This window comes from Ascidia mentula, chromosome 6 (assembly GCF_947561715.1).
Source record: "Ascidia mentula chromosome 6, kaAscMent1.1, whole genome shotgun sequence".
Taxonomy (NCBI): Eukaryota; Metazoa; Chordata; class Ascidiacea; order Phlebobranchia; family Ascidiidae; genus Ascidia; species Ascidia mentula.
Window position 1 is genome coordinate 8,832,636 of NC_138571.1, and position 24,390 is coordinate 8,857,025.

Consider the following 24,390-nt stretch of genomic DNA (forward strand, 5'->3'; position numbering starts at 1 on the left):
AATGGGGGATCGGACGTCACAATGCTCCGGCTATACCTTGGCTGAAAATGTATTGTTTTGGATGGGAGTTCTTCAAAAAAGTGCGAGTAGCGCAGCGGTAAATCCAATTGTTACGCTTGGGCAAAGCTGCAATTGCTGGGGAAAATCGTAGCATGTGCAAAAAAAGTCACTAATCAAATTATTAACGTGTTCTCATAATTCTCTAGGTACTAATTTTTATCACATCTAAGTTGTACGCACTAACAAAAAAATACTTGTATAAAATAAAAAAAAAGATAAGATCTAGTGTCCGCCTGCTTTCAGTTTCCATGTGATCAAGATTTATTTAATTGCGAAATTAACTCTCCCCAATCTAGAATGAGATGGTAAGGCTGATTGTCGCATTGGTGGCGTTCGTTCACTTGTTTGTCGCCATTGGGTGACGCAAAATGTTTGAAAATACCGCAATCCAAGAAAGGCTGGAAATCATTGGGCTAGACCATGTATACACTGTTGCTTGTAAGGGATTTTGCATGGCATAAGGTTCTCATAGGTCCCTTCTAAAATAGCTTAAAAATCCCATGTCATGGACTTAAAAGAGAATTATCGCTCCTTGTGGGTAAGAATGTAAAACATTGTAAAACTGATTTTTATAAGTAGTTTTTCATTAAACAGGAGCACAACTAGTGAACAAGTGCAACAAGCGGATATTGATTGTTTATTTGAACTGCAGAAATGTTAGAATCATTAGGTGAGGTTAAAGTTATGACATCACACCCAAGTAATGTCTTTTGATGCTCTTCCTTTGGGTTTGCCATTATTCAGAGACAAATAAGGCTTTGGTTTGTGACGTCAGAGTGACATATTTTGGCATGGTACTACAGCTTGCCCTCGACTTGAAGGCAACGCAAATTAGGCTCTCCTACGTTTGATGCTATTCGATATCTACAATGTTTTTCCGGAAAAAGGCATTTTTTGATGTGAACGCCTTGTACGTCGTCAAATTCGCTACAGTTTTGTACATATTTAGTTGACGTAGAACCAAAAAACTTTGGAAATATATTTATTGTTGGTGTACCTTTAATTTAAGCAAGGTTGCTGTGACCGTGTCCCAAGCAGTTTAAATCTGCTGGATTTCTATCGTAATGACTTGACACCTCTTTAAATTTCATGTAATCGTATCGGCACATAATTTTCCTCTCAAGGACCCTGTCTAGTAAAATCGAAAATTTAATCGTTATCGTTTTGCATTCAAATAGGTCTATGTGCTTCTCGTCGTGACTATCTGGAGGGCTGACAGTTTCGGGCAGGGGCGTTACGTTTTGGTCTGATAATACTGACTTATTTATTGCATGTTTTCGCAACAAACCAGGAATCCACAGTAACACGAGTTCGCCAAAACTGATAAAAGCGTCTTTTCTGAAGTAAATGCGCTTGTGTTTAATTTTGTACAGCCACGCGTCCATCTACGCATTTCTTAACAAATTTGGCGGTGATGTGGCTCCCATGGACTTTGTTGAGACCTATTAGCATAATCTGGTTTAATGTTAGGGTTTTGTTTTATCGGCATATAGTGGGAGGAAAAGCCGGTTTGAGTCTAAAAATGTTCCGGTAACGTTTGCCGAATAAGAGCGCTGCTCTCATCTGTATAATTTAATTCAGTTATAATTTAGCTAATCAATTTAAATATAGTTGATTCAAAATTGAATCTATAACTATAAACTAAATTGATGGACTAAATTTTGATTTTGTTTACAAATTAAATCCATATCTTAATTATTAGTCAAAACCATTATTCGCTAAATTAGATTGCTATCATCCAACAAAAAACACAATTGTTCGCAAAATAAAACACGAACTACGAAGTTAGATACGTTAATTTTTTGGCGATACTTTGGTCTCTCCCACTACTGGAAAGAAGTTATTTGATGCAGTATGTGACGGCACTTTAAAAACAAACAATAAAAAGATGTACAGGAATACTTTTAATGTTGACGATGACTCTACAGAAGCAGGAACGTCATTGTCACAGAAACAAGTTTCCATGTTTTAAATGCAGGTGTTAGTGAAAGTGAAGCTAGTATTTAAAATAAATTATTTGCAAGGTATATATAGTTTTTTGCACATACTCTTTACTTTATGTTTAACACATTACAAAGCGAAATAACAGAAGAAATAGGAAAAAACACCCTGTTAACTGCTGTGAAAAAACAAAACGATATATTGCAACCTTTTTTTTACACACCTGCAGTATTTATGGACTGCATACAATATTGTACATATAGGCTATGCCAGATTGGAAAAAACGTCAGATAAATCCTTCACACAATTTTGCGAAAATTTACCATTAATCCAGGCAATAACACTTAGCTATTGCATTACCATACGAAAAACGGTACTTCGACTGCACATGACAGACGAAAAACGGTGCTTCGAGACATACATGACAGATTGGAACGTATGTTTTTTGCGCGAAGGATTTTTGTTTCGGAGATCGTTAATTGTGCAGACAATCGCAACGTTTTTTCGTGTGTTAAGGCATTAGCTCAATAATATTGCGCAGATTATCAGTAAATTTTCACAAAAGTGCGTGAAGGATATCAACTTTTTTCCAATTTGGCATACATGTGGGTTGCTGCAACAATTAGAAAAAAGTGTTTGAGGTCAGGCCCACACTTGTTTATTGTCTGGGCACATAATAATTTATTCAAATAAAATTTTCATTGTTTTACTATGTTGACATATTTCACAGTCATTATGAAATATATAATATAAAATGGCTGGAATGAATATACTGGCAAAGGCGATTTATGACAATATTGCTGAAAGTGGAGATGAGTTAGAATTTCACCGTGGTGATGTGGTTACTGTGATTGAACAAAACACTGCTGGTTTGGAAGGATGGTGGTTATGTTCATTTCATGGCAAGCAGGGAATAGCTCCAGGCAACCGCTTGAAAATTTTGCCCGGAATGAATGAAAGTGTCCCAATTCCAGCTGAGCAAGATGTTTATGATGTTCCGCCAAGTCATCAGTGGAACAGTCCACAACGACAGATGTTTGATGACCAGGATGAGTATGACATACCTCGAAGGCAACCACAATTAACAGGTGTGGGTTTTATGCCGCAATCACCAAATGAAATTTATGATATACCAAGAGCCCTACACCAACATCAAGACAATGACGAAGGTGAAATATATGACATTCCACCATCGGCAATTCCTCTACATGCTGGTATGATACACCCTGATGATGATCAGGTGTACAATGTCCCAAGTAGTTTAATGATGAATAGAAAGACTCCTGATCCAATGGATGTGTATGATGTGCCACCTTTAGTATCAAGGGGACCTCAACAAAATGATTTCAACCCTGAAGAAGTGTATGATGTTCCACCAAGAAGACCAGAGCTATCTAGTACTGAACTGATAAATGTTCAGAACCCAGAAGAGGTTTATGATGTTCCACCATCAATTGCAAGAGGTGGTCCAAAATTTTACATGTCTGGTGCCCATGCATCACCAAATCGCCAAGATTCGACAGATTCAGATGTGGTATATGACATACCTCAGACTAACAGGATGGCAGGAAGGCGAAATATTCCTTCGGGTTTAAATAGTTTGCGGAGAATGAGAAGGGAGATCAATGCTCTTTCTACTGCTTCTGCATCTGATGCTACCCAGCAACAAAATTTACCACCTGCCCAGGTTGATTACATTTATGATGTTCCGCCACAGGTTTCTAGAGATTCAAACCAAAATTCACGAAGGACAAATGCTGATGATGTAGTGGACGGGTTATTAAAGAGACTTTCGATGAATAATGATCTGGATGATAAAAAAAGTCATCGCTTGTCCACCATCTCCAAAGATTCATATAGTAGTTACATTGATGACAATCCAATGCAATACAGTAAACTGAAAGTTGACTTAAACACTGCCCTTGAACAATTGATCGAACTGAAGCAAAATTTGGAAGATACAGTGTCTAAATTGCTCACCATGGTCAAAAGGAATTGGAGGAAAAAGGAAAATATTGCAGGGAAAATTCATGATGTTAAAAGCAACTTTCTCGATGTTTTAGTTGCAGTTAATCAGTTTTTGATATTTGCCAGAGGAGCAACAGCCAATGCTTTTGATTCAGAACATTCAGACGAGCCAAGTGTGCCTAAAAACGTGCAAACTGGATTACGCAAATTGTTGGTTCCTGTTGAGGAAGATGCTGAAATGTTAAAACGAGCATTATCTGAACTTGATTCGTTAGAGTGGGACATCGATAAACTAGCTCTGGAGGATGGAACAGATGATGAAGTTACTTTGGATGAGGTTGATAGCTTTGTGATGTCATCACGTGCTGTATCAGACGATGCTGCTCAAATGGCTGTATTTGTTCATACACATGCGCAACATATTTTTAGAAAAACGACAGAGCTTCAGCAAAAACCTTTAAAAAATGTAAGTGCAACGACCAGCCCTGAAAAAGAAAGACCTGCACATGAAATTCATGCACTACAAGCTCGTCCTTTACCCTCTGTGCCTATTGCCAATGTTGTTGTGTCAATGCCAGTGGCTACTACTGTTATGCCAGGAGAAGATGCCTGGCTTGAAGATTATGATTACGTAGCTTTGGAAGACAAGGATGATCAGGCTAATGAAAATGCTGATAGTTTGTCAGGACTTAACAAACGTCGTACCCAATTACTTGCCCTCAACAAAGAAACCTTGCCGACTATAACAAAGTCTCAAACTATAAAATTAAGCTTAAAAGAAAAGAATGCACTAAACAGTTTGGAAGTCGATGTTACTGAACTGATGCAAGCATTGAGTAAATCTATTGAGCAATTTACTACTGCTGTTGAAAAGGGAAATCACCCACACACTTTTGTTGCATTGAGCAAGCAAGTAATTTTATCTGCACATAAACTTGTTTTTGTTGGTGACTGCATACACCAACGATTAGATATGCCTGCAGTAAAGGATATGCTCCACAGGCATTGCAGTGACATGTGCAGCACTCTCAAGCACACAGTTGTATCAACCAAACTGGCTGCATTGCAATGGCCAGCAGTTTCAGCTGTGCAAGACATGGTTGACAAAATGTACGATATTGCCAAATGTGCCCATCAATTTCGACTAACTTTAAATGATATTTTATATTGAAATTCTTGACATTAATCATTTGTTTTGTTAAAACTTCATTTATGTTATGTCACTACTTGTGGTTTCAAGAATTGTGCCTATTTAGCTTTTTAAACACTTAAGAGTAATGCAGTTTTAAAATTAGACATTCAGGTACATGGGTGTGTACATTAAATATATTACAATAAGTTTGGGTACTTGTTTGAAATTACTAACTATTGTGACTTTGAGTTTTACTTTATGTCTAATGATAACACTAAATTCCATGTCATTGCATTGATTTTAGTGTCTTTTGATTTTGTTAACTTTTTATATCTTGCTTCTTCGCAATTAACTAAGCTTTAGTGGTGAGTAATTTTTTGTGTTGTGTTTTACTTATGCCCACTGTCTGTTGCAGGTACTGTTAATTCTGCGCACACCTTTGGTACCATTTAACTGTTTAGACCCTGTTTAGATAACATCTTTCTTTGCATTTGAGTTTTTAGCAGTGTTCTTCCTTCAATTGATTTCATCTTTTACTGTTTAGTACTTTATCAGAAGTTTTTATGTTTTTTTCTAGTTAGCACCCAATGTCCAACCATTACAACCAAAGTAAAATTATATACTTCATTGTTGCATTTTTGTTTCAGTAACTATGCTTTGCATAAACTTTTGTATGAACTGTAAATTTTCCAATAGTACTAATTGGTATGTTAGCAATTTTGAGAACTTTTTGGCAAACTGCCATTACAAAGCAAATGATGTATGCAGTAGGTAATCCATTAACCTTATCAATACATAGTAGTTTCTCTTTTGTTCTCAATTTTTTTGCTTTGGTGCTTTTTAGCTCTGTTACATAACTCTGTATGTGCTGTGGTATTAAATTCTTTTGCATTTAGATGATAATGCTTGTGTTTTTCTATTGTAGGAAGTGTTTTTAGCATCCTAGGCTTACACTAAGTTTGGGAAATTTAAATTATTGTCATGGAAAATGTGAATGGTTCTTTGGGTGATTCTACAAACCAACTTGATTCTTTGACAAAATCTTTTAAAGAGATGATCAAAATTGGCTCGGCATCAACTGATTCAGGTACAATACTTACTGCAAAGTTATAGTTTTTAAATTGTGTATGAAACGTTCACTATGTTTACAACGATCATTGCTCAAGTAATAACATTGCACAGAATTAATGCCAGTTTCAGCTTACTTGCCAAATATGCATGAGTTGACCATAAGGCTGTGGATAAAAATAGTTTTATTCAATCTGTCGGTACTTATTAGCAGAGTTCAGTTGTAGTTTGCCGGCACTGTGAGTAACATAATGACCTTTTCACAGTACTTCAGACAAACCACGTTGGTTCTGGTGACGGACTTCCTTCAGATACAACACCAAACACGGAGGTAAAAATTAGAATTTGTGCTCAATTTCCTGAAAAAAACATGTCTAAATTAACAATTCCCTGTAATTGTGTGTACATACCTCAATCTATTACATCAAAAAACGTCTAATGGTTGGTGCACTTACATTTATAGACAGTTTTCATTATATGAAGTCCTATCAGTCTGTCTGTCACTTAATTGTTTCTATCTGTCCCTTTTTATGTCGACTTATTTTTAAATCACAAATACAGCTTTTGCAATCTTTCCTTTCAGGGCAAATCCTGTTTTATTGTAAATCAAACTTGTAAGCAATTTCATCATTACAAAGGTTTTCATGCAGGTGCCAACAAATTCAGCAGCAGGAGACACACCAACGGACGAAAACTCTGCACAACAAACCATGTATGTTTTCCTGATCAAACTATTCTGAAATCACTTGAAATTTAGAATGTGTGCTCAAATATTTTTCTGTGTTGTTGCCTTTGGTTGATATTAAAACAATGTAAACCCAAATAAATTAATATTTATCTTTCATCAAACTTTTTTGTATCTATAATATTTGTATCTATTTAGGTCATGTTTATTTAAGTTTTAATTTTGGTCACAGACAACTTAATGACGTTGAAGATGGAACAAGTGTGTTTTTACATGGAAGGGAAACTACAGTCATGGCAAGCTCCAGTGCTGAGATTGACAGTGAAGTCCCAGCCAGCAACAAAGTTAGTCATGCAAGCATTTTCTGACTGGTGGAAATGCAGACAGTGTAAAATTCACAGACATTTATTTGTGACTAATTAGCTGCATACACCATATTTACACTTTAAGTTGCGCTGTGTCTGCATGTGATTATTTACAAACAAATATGAGTCTGTGTACAAACGTAAACATCTACAAACCAGAATTGTTGTTGTTTCAGGTTAAAGTAAACACCATAACAAAGTTTGACTGGGAACATAAGTATTACACTGGCAGTCTCATATCTGTTACCGACACCTACATTGCATACAGCATAAAAGGTGAAAACATTTTATGTGATGTTTTAAATCTGTGTTAATCTGTTATTAACAAAAACGTTTTATTCAATTAAGTTTTATTTGTTTTAGTTTCTATTTCAACACATGAAATGTTATATTGTAACAAAATATTTTATGACAAATTCATCTAATTGGAACTTGATATATAAATATATGTTTGACATATGACCAATTGTTATAAATATAACTCCTTTTTTAGGATACTATGTTTTGTATATAACAGTTTTTATATTAATCATATTTTGTCAACAGGACACACAGCATATTCCGTAAGGGTGATAAACAGACACAATTCATCTGATCGTGTTTTACTCAAGGGATTCTCGGGTATAGTTTGTGATGTGGCATTTTCTTCTCCTTGTTCAAAGACAGTTGCTGCAGTGGACTCGTTTGGAAATCTTATTGTTTGGCAGCTCAATGATCTTTCAGGAAATGTTACGTATCCTTTTGGTTTAAACTTCTTTCCCCTCTTCACAAAAATACATTTACTTGGCATTCTGTCATTATTGCTGCAGTTGAATGATTTACTCATAATTCATAATTACTCATAATTATGAATTAGTTTGCAGCAGTTAACATATTTATCTTTATTGTTCAACTATTTTAAAGTATTTTCTCCTTGATGTGACTTGTTTTGATCCAGTGCTGAAAGATTAATTCACCTTGAATCAGAACCATCTCTTCAACAAGATTCCTCCATCTTCAGGGTAGTGTGGATACCATGTGTTAATTTTGACAGCAAAAGCAGCAGTATAGATGGAGGAAATTCATTCACAGAATCATCAAAAGCTGAGGACAGCGACACACAAAAGCTGCTTGCATTGTCATATGGTCACACAGTAAGCTTTAACTTGTCATTGAAAGAAAAGTTAGTGTTTTAATTGTAAAGCTTATTTTGTTTTGTTTTTCAAAATAACTTAAAAGTATATAAACTGGTTGTGTGGATTAATATAGTTTAAAAATCTTTACAACAATAAAAGAAAACATTTTCAGATGTTGGCAAAAGCACATTTTAACTTTTTTCCATGTGTTTTAGGCTGAGGTTTGGGATCTGGATAATGCTTTTCTCACAGCGAACACAAAAGATAAAGTACAGCGCTCAGACTTCAAGCAAGTGTTTGTCACATTCGATGACCACAATGCTGTAAGTTTATGTACCAACTTTAGCTGCTTTGAAAAAAAGTATCTGTTGTCTCCAGTTGTTATTCATTAGATCTCAGCGGTTTCAACCTTTAGACACTGATAGACCACTAAAATTTCGATACGCTTAGTCAGCCCTGTCATTTTCTATACTAAAACCTAAGAAACCCCTTTAATAAAAAATAATATGGCAACAGTATGCACTTCATACCAGAAGAAATCTATTTAACTGAAAAGAATACATAATACTGGTGGACCATTGTTTTGTGTAGATATCAAACCTGTTCTACATATTATTGGTTCTGGTGTTCTTACCTTTAATGAATTGTAAATCATTTTGTAACTGTTGTGTCTTGTTTAATAATTTAGAATTTTTTTAGTCAACACTTTAAACATGTTTTTAAATATTGACTTTTACACAAAAACTTGAGTTTGCTTTGTCCTTAATTGCCACAACGTTATGTAGCCTAATCATTTACAACTACATAATATTGATTAGGATATTAGTGATTGTGAGTTATCCCCAATTGGAAATGTCCTTGCAACTGCATGCTATGATGGTTTTGTCAAATTCTGGCAGATTGACATTGGAGAGACTAATGCACCATGGTATGTATGCAAACTTATTGTATGTACACAAATAATAAGGTTTTCTATAATTTTAGTTGTCTTCATTCTTGGCAACCTCATGATGGCAAACCTGTTTCTTCTGTAAAATTTGTTGACAACAAAGAAAAATCTGCTCTCAGGTGACAAAAATTGCGATGTTACATTTGCACTTCATTTATTAACAGAAGTTTCACTGTTACATTTTGTAAAAGATGTTTTGACATTACCACCTTTATTGACACCTGATACCCTTTGTCGCAGGACTTATTTACCTCTTTGTAACTTAAAGAATAAAAAAAAAAACAGATGCAAGCTTGTTTCTAACTTTGCACACTTGTTGACCAAAAAACTTAGGGCAATAAACCTGACAAGGGACTGTTACGTCTTATGTGCAGCAATAATATCAATAAGTTAGTTGAGTGATTACGACATTACAATGGTGCAAAGGACAATTAAGCAAGTAACCAACTGTAAGTTTTCAATACACAACTAAAGGATGGTTTGGTGTACGAATCCAGATAATTAAACTTAGGATTTTTATTGAGAGAAAGATTGATAATCATCTGTAGCTCCAATTTCCGCTGGTGAATTCCCAGCATTATCGAATTCAAAAGAATAACGTTCTACTGTAATGATGCATTCGATATTTACATTTTATTTGTAGCAACCCTACCTTACATCACAAATTTGTTAAACGTGTGAAAATTTTGTCCATCAAACCTTAAAAAATTTATTCACAGTGTTAACTTGTTTTCTTTGCTAAAGTGTCTACTGGAGATTTCTGCTGACTGGTTGTGACAGAAATAGTGAGTTGAAGCTATGGTGTGCAATTTCGTGGGATTGTTTACAGGTAAAAATACAGGTTTAAATGATTAATTCTTCCTAGTCATGTAACTTGTATATTCCACAGCTTATCAAGTTTGCTCCGTCTACACCTGCTCATGCATTACCTGAACTTAACCTTGTTCTTAACTTATCTGCTGACTACATTGTTCTGACAGACATCAATAGAAAGGTACAAGAAACACAACTTCAACTCATAATATAAGAGTTTATATGAATAAGAAGTAAAGTTTGGAGATGTAAGGCAGATGATGGTACATTGATGTGATAATATCACCATACAACATTAGTTCGAAATAAAAATTAAATTTCTCCAGATTTCTACATTTTTAGTAAGTGTTTCCAAAAAAGTAGACATTGTCTCCACTTATTATTCATTACGTCAGTGGTTGTCAACCTTTAGACATTTGCAGGCCATTAAAATTTCAAAACATCTTTGCCGACCCTGTGATTTTCTATACTACAATCTAATGAACACATTAATAAAAAATAATACAGAAAAAGTATGAACTTCATACCAGAAGAAATCTATTTAATAAGAAAAGAATAACGGCAAACTTGTAAAAAGAAATAATTGACCAGATTGAGAAACACTGCATTGGGTCTTTCTGTGTTTATTGGATTGTCACAAAACAAACGTTTCTTGCAACATTTAGGTTCTGTATGTGATGCAAATGCAAACAGGTCAAGATGAAACCGCTCAAGTGGCATCAATCGCACCGTATCAATTGAAATCTCCATTGCTAAGTGTAGCGTTTATGCAAGTTCGAGCCTGCAAGTTCAAACAAGTTGGTGATGGTGTGGAAGAAATTGTGGCACCACAAAAAAATATCCACGCATCGTTTGATGAAGACGATGAAAATGATTTTCAGAAACTTCCTGATGGTAAGTTTTGCCACTCATGTGTTAAGTTGGTAAATGTTACCACTGATCTGAGTGTTTTACTGTCTGTTGTGAAGCAGTTTGAGCAGCTGGAATATGTTATGCTTACCACAATTTTTTGGGATGTAATTTTTTTTTTTGAAAACAACAATGATTTCTATTTTATGCAGATAATGAGGATGATTCAAGAACAAAAAAACTTGATGGCGTCTTGATTAAACTACTCGCAATACAGTCAAAGTAAAAAATTTTGATACAACCTTGATTTACAAAAGTTTATTAATAATAATAATAATGAAGTTACTTAGTGGTAGTTTCTTGTGGTTTAATCTAACCATAACATAAACATGTTTTTTGAAGGAGTTTACAAAGCTTAGATGTTAGATTTATATCCACCGATGTGAGCCAGGACACTTTGACAACATTTAACACTATATCTGATGATATCAGTAAGTAATATATGTTTCTCTGATACTTTTTGTACACAGAAAAGCAATGTTTTTGAATTGGTATGCTTAGCAAAGGCTAAGGACTATTACAGTATCGCACCTGTAGGAATTTCACAAAATTATGTATCATCTACTTCATGGTTTAACTTTGTTTTTGTATGTTGTCAAATTTGGTCGGTGTTGATATTAAAAAAAATATAAATTAAAGTTCAGAAATCCAATTATTCAACTTTCCAAAAAAAAATATAAAACATTTTTTGAATAGTAGTTAATTTTTTTCAGGGGATAGTGTAAGTTTAAGCAGCTCTGATGACAAGGTTTTTCAACCAAGTCAAACAGATGAACCTGTGACAGGAAATCTTCCAGCAAATGGATCTCTCAGTGATCTTATTGCCTCTCACTCATCCAATGTAATGACATCACAAGAATTCAGACCTGATTTGGGAGAGGAGAACAAAGATGAAAGCAAAGACGATGTGAGAGATTTTCATATTTAGAATATTATACCAGCTTTTCCAGTTTATAATATATTTTATAATTGTAACTTAATTGCCAAAAAAACTTTTACAGTTGTAGTTTTGTTTGTTTTTTATCTTGGCATTTTCTGGAGTGAAATTGATAGAAAACACATTATAATGTTATGATTAACATTTTTGTAATTAATGATTAACATAAAATTATTTGCGTTAGTTTTATGATGACCTAATTGATTCATTTATAAACTTAATTTAAATGTGAAAAATGTGTAGACATTGATAGCAAGTCAGTCCCAGACTTCCCCGGATCAACAAGCTCCAATGTTTCATGCATCGACATCATCAGTTGCTCCCGATCTTACAAGATCAGTTTCACCGCATCCTCAACAACCTCCAGTGCTTCTCACTCCAGATGCTTTTATGGCCCCACTAAAAAGTGTAAGACTCAAACTCAAAGCATTTGATAAACTCCCTCTTAACCTTAAACATCAACTTTTAATTTTTAAAGATCCTTTTTTTTTAATTTTTAAAGAAAAAGAAAATTGATTATAGTAATCTTTTTTCAGTGATAAATATTACTAAACAATGATTGTTATACATTTCTCAGCCCAGCAATCCTGTTGAATCGACAAACACAAGTTTCACCGGTGTTACTCCATACTCAAACAGAGAGGAATCCTATTTCCAGCAAAGCCAGGAAATTCTGGGTATAGCTATGTTTTCATTTTTCCAACATTAAACAATTTAGATACAAAATAACTTGTTTAAAACCTGTTGTTCAAGAACTGTGTTATGATGCTGTTATTCCATGCCATAGTAGTTGACGAAAAAACAATGTTTTAAATGTATTTTAGTTAATGGCATCATGTATTGTTAGATCTTGAACATGTCAATAAATAATCCCATATTAAATGTTCTCAACAGGTTCCTTGTCAAGAACCCCATTGTCACACGTCATCCTCAGCCCTTCCACCATCAACTCAGAATCTCCACAGGTGAATCCTCCAAACAACAATGACCCAACAACTCCTCCATCCTCCCCGGTCCTCCCACGTGCCTCCTCATCACCGGAGAGAGTGGAGGTCCTTGCCAACATACGAGCTCGTTCTGTAAAATCCCCCGACCTCATTTCTTCAACTTCAACACAAGATGGAGAATCAAACAAAGATGCTGATCCGACTCCCAACAATTCCTCTGCTGGTTTGAACCTTGGTTTTGCTGCTGTTGGAGGTATTGAAACATCAACTTATTTCATGTCTTGATGTATGCACTTTATCTGACATAAAATTTCATTGTAAGTTTTGTACTTGTGGGTAAGCCGTGCACTCTGAATATTGAACCATCCCTAGTGCAAAATAGCAGAATGTGATGTAATGTTTGAGATTTACTCAACTTAAATTGTTTTTTGCAGGTTCTGGATCCCATGTTTCCTCAGTTCCAGTAAATGTCTTTTCCCCCATCCTCATGCAATCCACATCCGGAGGATCAAATCCAACTTCATGGCCAAAAGCTCCCGACGTAACAATGTCTCGATCTTTAGCTCCAAGGTAAAACATGCTTAGTTGAATGACTTTAATGTAACTTTTACCAAAAGCCTTATTGGTAACTTTTAAATGCAAGACATTTTTGTTTACTTCAGATCACCACCAGGAGGCGCTGTACAGTTGAATCAGGATTCCACACCTTTGTCAACATCACAGGATAATCAGCTTCAACAGGCAGATACGGAGGAACCACAACCCATTGAGGTTAACTTGCTTGTTTGAAATAATTCTAGTGTTTCTACTTCTATGTTTGAAGTTTGTGTTAAATTGTATATCTGGAATTTCATTGCAATTGTTTTACACAAAATATCCACTGCATGTCAGGGTTTTGGTATGCCTACAGAGTGATTTTATTTATTTATTTGTGATATGCAGCCGAGACCTGGTTTCGATACACAAGAACTTGTCCATATTCTCACCGAGCTTCAGCATCAGCAACGTGACCTGCTCACTGACCACCAGAGGGAGCTGCAGACAATCACAAAAAAACAAAGTCAAGTACAAAAACAAAATGATTCATCTTTAAAACGATCAGAGCAACAAGGTAAGACCTGCTTTGTAATGAGTAGAGTAGATATATGATAGTACAATAGCTGTGTCAAAGTTCCAGAAAATATCAGAATGCTTGTGAACCTAATTTTTTTAAGAGAAGTGCCAGAGCTAAGACTACTTTGCTGACTACACTATACAGCAGATTTGCACATATATACATGTAGTATGTTGCATATAAAACATATTCATTGCCAATTGCATTTCATAATGAGTTGCAAATTATCAGAAATTTTGATTTGTGTAAATATGTTGTGTATGTTGCAGGTGATAGACTGGAGAAGACATTAAAATCTGTCTCGGATTCACAGAAGCGAATGTTAAATGATATGAAAGCAATGCAGACAGGAGTGACTGAAGCGACAGCCAACAAAATCAGCCGAGTGATAAAAGCTGAAATTAAGCAATCCATTTTGCCAGGTAAGATATTATCATAGTGACACAAAATAAACAAAAAATAAATTGTTGAATTTAACATAGGTTTGACAAACAGCCTTGAACCAATCAAAGAACAATTGAGTCATTCCGTGGTTCAAAAATTAACTGCTACTGATACTGTGATGAAGGAAAATGTTGCAAAACTCATGAAATCCAAGGTTTGTATCGTATTGTTTGTACTTTGGCACTTAATGCATTGCAAAGTTAACAATTATATTTTGTAGTGTTTTTTTACATTGGAATTGATCTGTTTACTAGGAAATGGTGGATAGTATTTCAACAAGCACAGCAAAATCTGTCCACGCCCAAATTATGAGCAACTTGACTGAGGTGATGTTCAACACTGTCGTGCCTTCATTCGAACGATCAAGCCAAGCAATGTTCCAACAGCTTTCTGAAACTTACACCCGCGGCGTTCAAGAACGTACGGTTTATGTTACTTCCTACAACTTTTACAATGTTCCCGTGCCTTATTCCATGTGTAGAAAAGTCACTAAACACCTTTCGACGTCAGTAAACCATGTATTTCTGCTGTAACCGGAAAACCAATTCTATATAGTTGTTTCCCAATCCTCTTAATTGTATAAATTAAAAATCACATTTTACACCTTTCGAATGGTTTCCCGTGACATTCTTTCAACGTATGTCTTCATATCCGGTAAAATTATGTTACAGTTGCAAGCAAGGTTGAGAAACAACTTCAATTCCGATTGAAGTCGGAGCAAGATCGTCTCCAAAACCTTATAAAGGAAAGTTATGAGGCGGCGAGTCAACTACAAGCTGCAAGCAAACGTCTTTCTTCTGATGTTGCGAATGTTTTGCAAAAACAGATTCCAAGTGAAATCGACAAATCCCTTGCAAGGTCGAACTGCTGTTTTTATCTGTTAAATTTCGGTATTCGAAACAACGAACTATTGTCAAAAAGGCGCTGTAATATGTTGAACGTGTCGTAATTATATGGTAAAAATATCATGCTCGAGGAAGCCATATTAATGTGCTGGCTTGATTTTAAATTTTCCGAACGTTTACGTCCAGATGTGAAGATCGCATTACGAGCAGTGTATTGGAAGCGGTTAAAAAACAACAGGATGTTGCACTCGCACAACACACAAAAGCTATGGGAGATATGATGCGTGACATATTGACATCCACTCTAGATGACAAACTAGCGGTTGTGGCAGGTGACAATGGTTCATTGGCACCTGGCACGTCAGCTGTGGGTGCCAAACTTGGCGCTCGTTCGCTTAGCAGGCCAAATATTCTGGACCAGCAACAGCAAATTTTGAAACTACTCCAGCAAGGAAATGTTAACACAGCCTTCCAAACGGTTTGTCCACTTTGTAGATGTTTGTGCTGTTTTACAGATTAAATAGTTTAAAAAAATGTTTGTTTTCTTTTTTGTGAAAGCAGCGCATAATTGACTGCGTTCATCCATGTGTTGAAGTTTTTAATGTTTCACCGTCTTTGTGTCAGGCTTTGACCGCTTCCGATCTTAACCTGGTGATGTACGTGTGTGAGACTGTCGATCCACTAGTTGTGTTCGGTGTCTCACCTTGTCCTCTCCAACAACCCATACTATTGTCACTCATACAACAACTATCAAGTGATCTCACCACGAAGACTGAAATTAAATGGAAGTAAGTGGATGAAATAAATGTGGAATTTCACGTAAATTTTGCGCCGAAGAAAAAACTTTTCAATTTTACTGGTAAATTTGGGCATGTTTCGCATGACAAGATACAGGTATTCTTGTAAATGTTGTTCTTTGTTACATTTAAAGAAAAGTAAACGTTTATATTTGAAAAAAAAATCAACTTAGTTTCGTATATTACCACTTCTACAACACAGCATTCTCGTGTTTCAGATATCTTAAAGAGGCAGTAATGAACCTTGACCGAAGCCATCAAGTGACACAGGAATACATGCACAGTGTCCTAAGCGCCCTCGTTCAAAAGTTATCAACATGTGCCCAGGGTCCTTTGGAGAATCCTTCGCTTGCCAAGGACCTTAAAATGCTCTCGATGGCCGCCCAGTCTCTCATGAAATAAGCTTAGCTTGTTCCAGAGTCATTACCACTGTGGCAGTCGAGCAAATGGAGGCAATTCGTTTGCCAACAAACTGACCTACTGTGTTTTAGCGCTGAACTTGGTTTCACAAACAAACTATTTCAAGTTTTGACTATTTGGACGAAACTGCAGCATTCGCTGACCTTCTATAAATGCAGAAAAGTGTATACCTTGCAATGGTGCTTCGGCTCAATCATGCGTGACCTACCTATTGTTTAAATTATAGATGGTAGCTATTATGATTTATGTATAACTTGGACCTAAACCTGTAGTTTGTTTTTCCACCCAATATTTTCCTGTAACGTTTTGTCACTATTTCGTTCTGTTCGTTAAGTTTTTTTTACACAACAAATTACCAAAAAAGCGATGCCATAGTTTGAATACCCGCTTTGAAAACTACAACTAACGAAACGGCCAAACTCTGTTTGTACAACAACCTTTGCATGAAACTTCGCGGATATTCTTCAGTTTTGTGCGGATTTCTATCCAATTCCGTTTCCCGCATCACCTGTTTTATGTCAGTCTCCTATTTCTTTCCCTTCGGTTAACAAGCTTTTATTCATTCCCATGTTGTCGTGATGAGTCGTTATAACGAGAAAAATGGGAGTTGACGATATATCATAAGTGTAGGTTGGAAGGGGAGAAAGAGACAAGCTGCCTTTGGGGTTGGCCTAAATATTATTTTCAGTTTTCTGTCATTGATGATTAACAAATTTGCGATATATGGCAAACCAACGATTTGCAAATGATTGCCTCGTATAACTAATCGATAACAACATGTTTAGTACCTGCATGTGTGTCAGTACTGTAGTATCTGCCAAATATTCCTTGTGATTTTATAAATTCTTCTTCACAACTCACACAAATAAATAGTTTGCGTTATTTTCCTGTAAATTATGAAACGATTATTGCATTCAATTCACAGTATGGTAAAACTTGCGCAAATAAATAAAAACTCAATGATCGGAACATTAACAAACAGTTCAGATTTACAGTTTTTTTAACCACCAAGCAATTACAAAATTAAAATCAATTTCGCATGTATTTTGTTGATACAAATACAACTTTACAAATATTTACGCTTGTCTGACAATAAAACGTCTCAATAATAACATTATAACTTATTTGTTTATCCTTCCTCCAACTTTCAATCAGGTTCAACGAGTGCTTTCTCGCACCCGGAAATACAATGCAGCTAATCCGATGAGACGAAATCCAATTAGAAGTGCAAACATGATTCCTATATCGCGACCAAAGTTACCCTGGAAAGTAAACAACAATGTTTACAAACTTGCACTATACATAGAAAAGCTAGAACAAATTATTTTAAATTCAACCATTTTCTTGAAGGCAGAAATTTTAAATAATAAAGGATGTTTTATCCAAAAAAACATTTTAACAGCAAATACGTTAGCAACTTTCATTTATATTTAATACTTTTGATTACGTATAAGTTAAAGCAAACCTTATGGAAACCCAAACTGAGAAGCACAGCGTCTCCATCTTGATACAAGCATGGCACGCCAGTGTCGTTTACAGTGCTTGTTATGCTCTCCGCAGTAGCGTTTTTGAATTGTGGACAACCTAACAATTTGTGTAGTAAGTAACAAGGCTATTTTTAATGGTTATTTAGTTTGAAATTGATAAAGATACTTCTAAACTAACTTACCTAAATAACCAACATTATCCCACTGATTTATGTTGAGAAGTTCGTTTGTATAGAAAAACCAGGATAGGTACTTCAGCCAAATTAGGTAAACCGGAATATTGCTGAAAATTAAAAGATTTAGCGTTACATCAAGTTGCCAAACCAAGTCTAAATTATGGGCCAGTCTATTTATACTCAGCATTATGAGAAAACCCGTGAGTTGTGTTCCCAAGTCTAAATTATTACAGCCAAAATCATTATATTTCGGCTAGTAAGCTCTTACTCAGTTGAGATGAAAAATCCACCAAGAAGCAACAGCGGCATCAACACAGCTGGGCCAATTGCTAGTGCTACAGCTGTGCTTGGTGACATACATGACACCATGTAACCAAACGAGATGCACGTGTTGGTAAGAAGAACCACAATCCCATAAAAGACAAAGAACTTTGTCGCCGTCGGATAGAGCCCTAATGAATATTGATTTGTTTTTATTTGCATTATATCTGAGTTTTCCACCTCGGTAATATATGGTACCTCAGTAGTATATATCTCCAGACTCTTAACTGCTGTTAACAAAGTTACTATGCTGTAGTTTTTTTAAGGTTACTTTCCAACTTTTAGTTCTGATCACATACTTACCGAACATGAAGTAAACGATAACGGTGTACGCAAGAGGCAACATGATGTAAGTCGGAAATTCCGCGATACTTTTGGTGAAGAAGTAAACGGCAGTGCTATACATTCCACTGAAGTGCTCACGACGAAAAATTGGAATTTCAGATGGAAATGACTGAAGCGAAAGCAAACTTTGGATTAGAGGATTCCCAGCAAACGGACTGTATTTTTCACATTTGTTTAACGGCAAGAGCAAACTTTTCTAATCATTTTTCTTCAAAAACTTACATTTAAAACAGTGGTGACATTGGTAAAAGTCATGTTTGTGATGACGAGAAACAAAGATCCGACAACAGTTGTTGCTTCTGAACTTTTATATGGATTACCATACGGTCTGAGATACACCAGACCAACTATCACAGCGGCAAACTGAAAATATAAAGTGTGTTCATTTTTGATAGTAGGATAAATTAGACTTTATTTGTTTGGGTAAAAATCGGAAGTAATTTACACTTACTATAGTCTGTCCAAGCTTTACTTGCGTAAGAAGAGGGTTTCTGTATGTTGATTTTAAAGCTCGAACCAAGCAAGCGTAAAACTGACCAAAAAAACCAACTCTGTAGCGAGGTTTGTTCTTCTTGCGGCGGACGTGGGTCTGGGAATGAAGTAACGGTCTTAAAAGTTGATCAGCATTGGTGATAAATTAAATTTCGGCATGCACACTGTTTAACAAATTTTGTCCAAAATTGACTTTCCTTTAGTTTGTCATATTATAAACCGAGTTGAAACAAAAATATTACCAACAACTCGTTGCCTATCTGGTCGTCTTGGGTGGCAGACTTGATGTATTTATTCACATCTTGACAAAAATGAGATTGTTCGTATTTTTCCGCAAACATTGTTATCTGTTCTCTGCAAGTCAAAAATTAATCTTAATATTTGTTTTACCAGAAACTGTCAAGTGAAAACGGTCTAAAATGAAAATAGTGAACCGTTCCAATTAATTACACATAGTGAAATATGTATTATTTCAGGGGTGCACAACACAGTGCATGTCATTGGTCTTAAAATGACACGTGGACGATTTTGACCTCCATTGTTAGAAAATATTTATATTTCCTTAACTTTATCGTTTTGGACATTTTATCAAACTTATTGCAAACAAGTTTTAAGACATCACCCTGGAATAGTTGTGCACACCTGCATTATTATTTTTATGTACTAATGTGACTGCCTTACTTTGATTCTGTTTCCTTGCCCGGAATAACTGAAACTTGCATGATGTAATGATCGGCTGGGTTGTAGTTGACAGGACACGGATAACCAATGCTGTGCAAAACAATTGCAACCAAATAAGGTAAAATGGGACATTTTTTGTCTATTTTTTTGCATATTTTCATACCCCGAATAGTGATCCACTGCTTGACTCGCGTCCCCATGGTAAATTACCCTTCCTAATGCAAGCAGCAGAAGTCGATCAAATATTTCGAAAACTTCGGAGCTTGGTTGATGAATAGTACAAAGCACTGTACAACCTGCCGAGTAAATCATAACATGACACTTGAAAAATAATATTCGTTACTGTCCACAGTTTTGTGTGGCATTTGCAGGTTTACATTTCGATCATTAGTGCAAAATAATTTAAAATACCACTAAAAGGTTAATTATTACTGTGTTGTTTTCGCATAACACAACAGTATAACGACCCACACACCCCAACTTACCCAGTGAACTCACAGTATGCATGCATTCCACGACAATTTTTGCCAGGTACGAATCCAACCCAGATGTTGGTTCATCGCAAAAGAATATTGAAGGGTTGTTTAGAAGCTGTTTGGATTAATTAGTTAATGTAGGGAGACCGGGGATACCTCGGACACGGGGATACCTCGGACCAGGTATTTTACGTCACAATTAGGTATTGTTAAGACACTTTTACAAAAGCTTTATGTCTCCATCAAACGTTAACAGGAACTTTGGAATTAAATCATGTCTGCTTAAAAAGTTATAATCGAAAAAGTCAATTTATCAGTGAAACCAAGTTTTTCAATTTGTATGTGGAAGGTTATATATCTGTCACAGTTAATCAAAATGCAGTAATTTTGGGTTGATTGCATAATCAAATATGTATTCTTGGATAGGCCAATGATGATTTTGTGTAACCTTTAAAAATACGGCCATAGTTTAAGAATTTCTATGTCGTCACGTGGTCGGGGATACTTCGGACATCATGGCAAAAAATGCGAGAAGGCAATAATTTTTGAGTTTTATGAAAAATTATCGGTCATAGTAGAGATTAAACAGAGGCTAGATGAAATGATTGAATTTTGGCAGTAAGAAAAAGCCCCAAAGATAAAAAATCGTTTGTTGACTCTAAAATCTATGATATCCGTGCTGCCGTTAAACGTACGGGATTTACCCAAAGCATGAACGTGTGGAAGGGTCGAAACGATAAGTGGCCACGCCCCGATTCCTGAAAGCTTGAATGATATTTTATGCGCTAATGTCCCAATGCTGATATTGCGCCAAATTAGATTTCAGTTATTTGTTAAATAAACAAACAAAACGTTTGTTAAAACTTGCCGTCCGAGATATCCCCAGTCACGTCCGATGTTACCCCGGTACCGGGGTGAATTCGGACATTTGAGACCTGTTTAAAAAATGGGCTGAATAAACATTTTTAGTGAGCTAAAGCGAACGAAAAACCTTTTGTTTTTTGAGTAATGCTTTACTTCTTACAACAAAATAAAATTTAAGAATGTGGTTCATAATTTAAAAAAAATATGAGCAATTTTCCCAAAACCGTCCGAGCTATCCCCGGTCTCCCCCTATATGATGATTGTTTTTGCAATTTTACTAAATCGATTAATCGACCCATTAGCGATATATGTGTCGATATATGTGAAAGATATCAAGATGCATTTCCTGGTATTTTTAATGGCATAAAATTTGTTCAGTATTTTCTGATTTATTCGGTGCAAAATAACTGGAGTTCTGATTTATACTATTGTCATTACGTCTGTACTTCTGTTGTTAAATATAATTTTTATGTTGTAACGGTATTTGGTAAAATTTGTTGACTGTTTTGTTCAGACTGTTTGTTACCTCTGCAGCAAAGCTCAGACGTTTCATTTCTCCTCCTGAAATAGTTTTAGTTTTTCCTGGAGTTCCAATTTTTGTGTTTTCGCATTTTTTTAACCCCATCTGGAGAAGAACTTCTTGTACGCGGGCACTTTTTACTTTATCTGACAGATCAGCATCCATTCGTAAACGAGCCTGAATTATATGACAGTGTTTTTTTTTAATATAGCCTAATATCCCCGAACAAACATACTAATGCTGGATTTTAATCCCGGTGGGGCGTCTTTATTTATATCAAGCAACTATTCTAGGATTGTTTGCGCACCGATTTACACCCAAGTATATTTCATACCGTAAACATCAGATGTTCCTTCACAGTCAGTTCGCCCATAAATAAGTCATCTTGTTGGACATATGCAGAAACATTCGTAATATCTGGACCAAGCGCAACGCCGTTAGCCAATATCTGTACAAATAAATACATGTATTTGAAAAAAACAAAAAAGTTATGTAAAACCCGCCACAATGCGATAAATGGTGTTTAATCCAAACAAACGAACATTAGCTGACAATTATACACCGATTTGCAAAAATATCTTTGACTTTTTGTTCGAATGCTAGTTTAGTAAAAGATTTATAGAGTAACTGTCAGTACAGGCGCATCCTAGAAACACGACCGATTGCTGAATGATTATGTTTATGTTTTTATTCAGTGATAGTTGTGTGTGTACAACAGTTATACAACTGAGTTATAACTGAGTGATATTTTTTGAAGTTTTGTAACCTCTCCACTTATTGATAAATTCTGCCGGTTTCTCCAGGTGAGAATGTTCAGCAATGTTGACTTCCCGGCTCCGCTAGATCCCATGATTGCAAGCAATGTCCCAGGCTCCGCATATCCACTGACTAAACACGTGGAGATTAAACTTGCATCAGACACTCTGCTTATGGTGACTTATTCAAATTACCTCTAAAAAGACATGTGAAAAGCAACCATACCTCCTTTCAAAATATCTTTTGCCTGTGTTGTGTTTCTGCCGAGAAGATTGGTTTTGGCCGGAACTTTTACATTCACATCGTTCCACGTCAGTCGGACCTTCTGAACTTTTCGCTCTTGCGTGGAAACTTGTTCGTCGATCGAAAAAACGCTTTGGCCGTTCGAATTCGAGTTATTGGATGCTGGTTGAAATGCAAAAACGTACACAATACATTACACGACGGTATTAGCCACAATGCTGGATTTGACAATAATGTAGGAGTAATTGGATAAATTTCGAAACAATTTCGAGATACGTGATATGAAAACGTAGCAGGCAAATATAGATATTTTATAAAACAGTAGTTTCGTGTTTACCCACAGACCACTGCTATTAAAAAAAAATTGTGCGACCCCCTTGGAGGCCTTTTCACGTTTGTCATAAACAACCACATTTTGCGTTCAATCCGCCCTAACCCAGCCCACATTAATATAGGCCTACGCTAACAACCTGCCTCGGTTTGAAGAAAAACTCTCAGTCCATATTGGCACAAAACTATTTGTAATACATTCATCAAATTACGAAAGAAAAGATTTAATACGTGTGTTTGAATTTTGTAGCAACTTCTTCTGTAATAATTAAATATTTTGTTCATTTCGTGTGTCACTCACCATGACTTGTGAAACCGTTGGTATTTGACAAAGTGACGGGAACGTCTGTAACATTCTCCTAAAGGAAGCAAATATAGCAGATAAATATCACGGGCTAATATTTGTTGTTTAGTCCCACGCTTATATCGTGAAACACACCTTGTTGTAATCTAGGCCTTGAAACTTTTGGCTTTCTGACTCAACCGTGAATGCCTGGTTGTCGTGAATCATTATATCTTCCACTCTGTTTTGTGACCGCATAAATTTAACGTCAGACAAAAAATAAATAACAAAGCTGCAGGTAAATGAAAAAACAGTGACTAAATTTGGAGACACAGATGAAATACACATATTATTTGTTTCTTTGGCTCACTTTATATACGAACTACATTATATTTCCTGTTTCAATTCAGAGTTTATGATGAAACTAAGTTTGTCGCAACGAAGAAACGGAAAAGAACAACTTCACTATTGTTAGTTCCCCCAGTTCATTCAACTCACAATAACTATATATTCTACCAAGTAGTAACTGGGAGTGCCACTCATTATATATATACGCGCTTGTTGAACTTTGCTCTCCATGAATTTGCTTTTTCCTCAAGATGACATCAGACAATCCAGGTCGTCTACCTTGGATTTTGTTTGCAGTCCTCGTTGCCCGGTATCGAACGCACACTATGTATATTTGAGTAGTATAGCTGAGTTACGCCATGCTAATGAGTTATGTCACCTTTGGCACATATTATGAGTTTGGATAAGAGCATGACGTGGCACAGAAGGAAACTTTCACCGACTTACACGATGACGTTTCCCAAAGCTTCTATGTGGCAAAGGAGCGCCATTGGAATGTAACTTAAAGGAAAAGAACATTTTAATATTGATTTCTTTTTGATATATGACAAAAGACAAA

The 24,390-nt window shown here is 35.7% G+C and overlaps 3 protein-coding genes across 3 annotated transcripts; 2 read left to right on the forward strand and 1 right to left on the reverse strand.

Moving 5' to 3' along the window:
- Positions 1-2,736: 2,736 nt before the first annotated feature.
- Positions 2,737-6,023, forward strand: LOC145905369 (enhancer of filamentation 1-like). The gene has a single exon (XM_082992546.1). It carries the CDS (start codon positions 2,756-2,758, stop codon positions 5,138-5,140), a length of 2,385 nt encoding a protein of 794 aa, XP_082848672.1. The 5' UTR covers positions 2,737-2,755; the 3' UTR covers positions 5,141-6,023.
- Positions 6,024-6,030: 7 nt separating this feature from the next.
- Positions 6,031-17,447, forward strand: LOC145905368 (enhancer of mRNA-decapping protein 4-like). Its single transcript, XM_082992545.1, has 29 exons — positions 6,031-6,188; positions 6,436-6,500; positions 6,820-6,881; positions 7,087-7,198; positions 7,396-7,495; positions 7,766-7,952; positions 8,157-8,352; positions 8,550-8,657; positions 9,153-9,262; positions 9,319-9,402; positions 10,028-10,112; positions 10,173-10,277; positions 10,762-10,990; positions 11,158-11,227; positions 11,348-11,436; positions 11,719-11,912; positions 12,186-12,350; positions 12,520-12,619; positions 12,837-13,142; positions 13,324-13,459; positions 13,552-13,660; positions 13,832-14,000; positions 14,273-14,425; positions 14,486-14,601; positions 14,702-14,867; positions 15,119-15,305; positions 15,479-15,770; positions 15,917-16,080; positions 16,308-17,447. Exons 1-29 carry the CDS (start codon positions 6,083-6,085, stop codon positions 16,489-16,491), a joined length of 4,149 nt encoding a protein of 1,382 aa, XP_082848671.1. The 5' UTR covers positions 6,031-6,082; the 3' UTR covers positions 16,492-17,447.
- Positions 17,448-17,666: 219 nt separating this feature from the next.
- LOC145907113 (protein white-like) lies at positions 17,667-23,711 on the reverse strand. The gene is made up of 17 exons (XM_082994547.1): positions 23,640-23,711; positions 23,502-23,559; positions 22,853-23,032; positions 22,638-22,759; positions 22,206-22,319; positions 21,878-22,048; positions 20,497-20,602; positions 20,175-20,307; positions 20,012-20,101; positions 19,573-19,684; positions 19,290-19,427; positions 19,061-19,201; positions 18,797-18,947; positions 18,441-18,624; positions 18,179-18,279; positions 17,975-18,093; positions 17,667-17,771 (listed from the first exon to the last, which is right to left on the reverse strand). The coding sequence occupies exons 1-17, from the start codon at positions 23,709-23,711 to the stop codon at positions 17,667-17,669; spliced, it is 2,097 nt and encodes a 698-aa protein (XP_082850673.1).
- Between the last annotated feature and the right edge of the window lie 679 nt (positions 23,712-24,390).

Excerpts from the sequence above, each read along its gene's own strand:
- LOC145905368 (XM_082992545.1), top strand. The coding sequence starts at position 6,083 with ATGGAAAATGTGAATGGTTCTTTGGGTGATTCTACAAACCAACTTGAT. Across the intron at positions 6,189-6,435 it reads CTCGGCATCAACTGATTCAG|TACTTCAGACAAACCACGTT; the intron begins GTACAATACTTA and ends ACCTTTTCACAG. Across the intron at positions 6,882-7,086 it reads AACTCTGCACAACAAACCAT|ACAACTTAATGACGTTGAAG; the intron begins GTATGTTTTCCT and ends TTTTGGTCACAG.
- LOC145907113 (XM_082994547.1), bottom strand. The coding sequence starts at position 23,711 with ATGATTCACGACAACCAGGCATTCACGGTTGAGTCAGAAAGCCAAAAG. Across the intron at positions 19,428-19,572 it reads AGATAGGCAACGAGTTGTTG|ACCCACGTCCGCCGCAAGAA; the intron begins GTAATATTTTTG and ends CTTCATTCCCAG. Across the intron at positions 19,202-19,289 it reads TAAAGCTTGGACAGACTATA|TTTGCCGCTGTGATAGTTGG; the intron begins GTAAGTGTAAAT and ends TTATATTTTCAG.
- LOC145905369 (XM_082992546.1), top strand. The coding sequence starts at position 2,756 with ATGGCTGGAATGAATATACTGGCAAAGGCGATTTATGACAATATTGCT.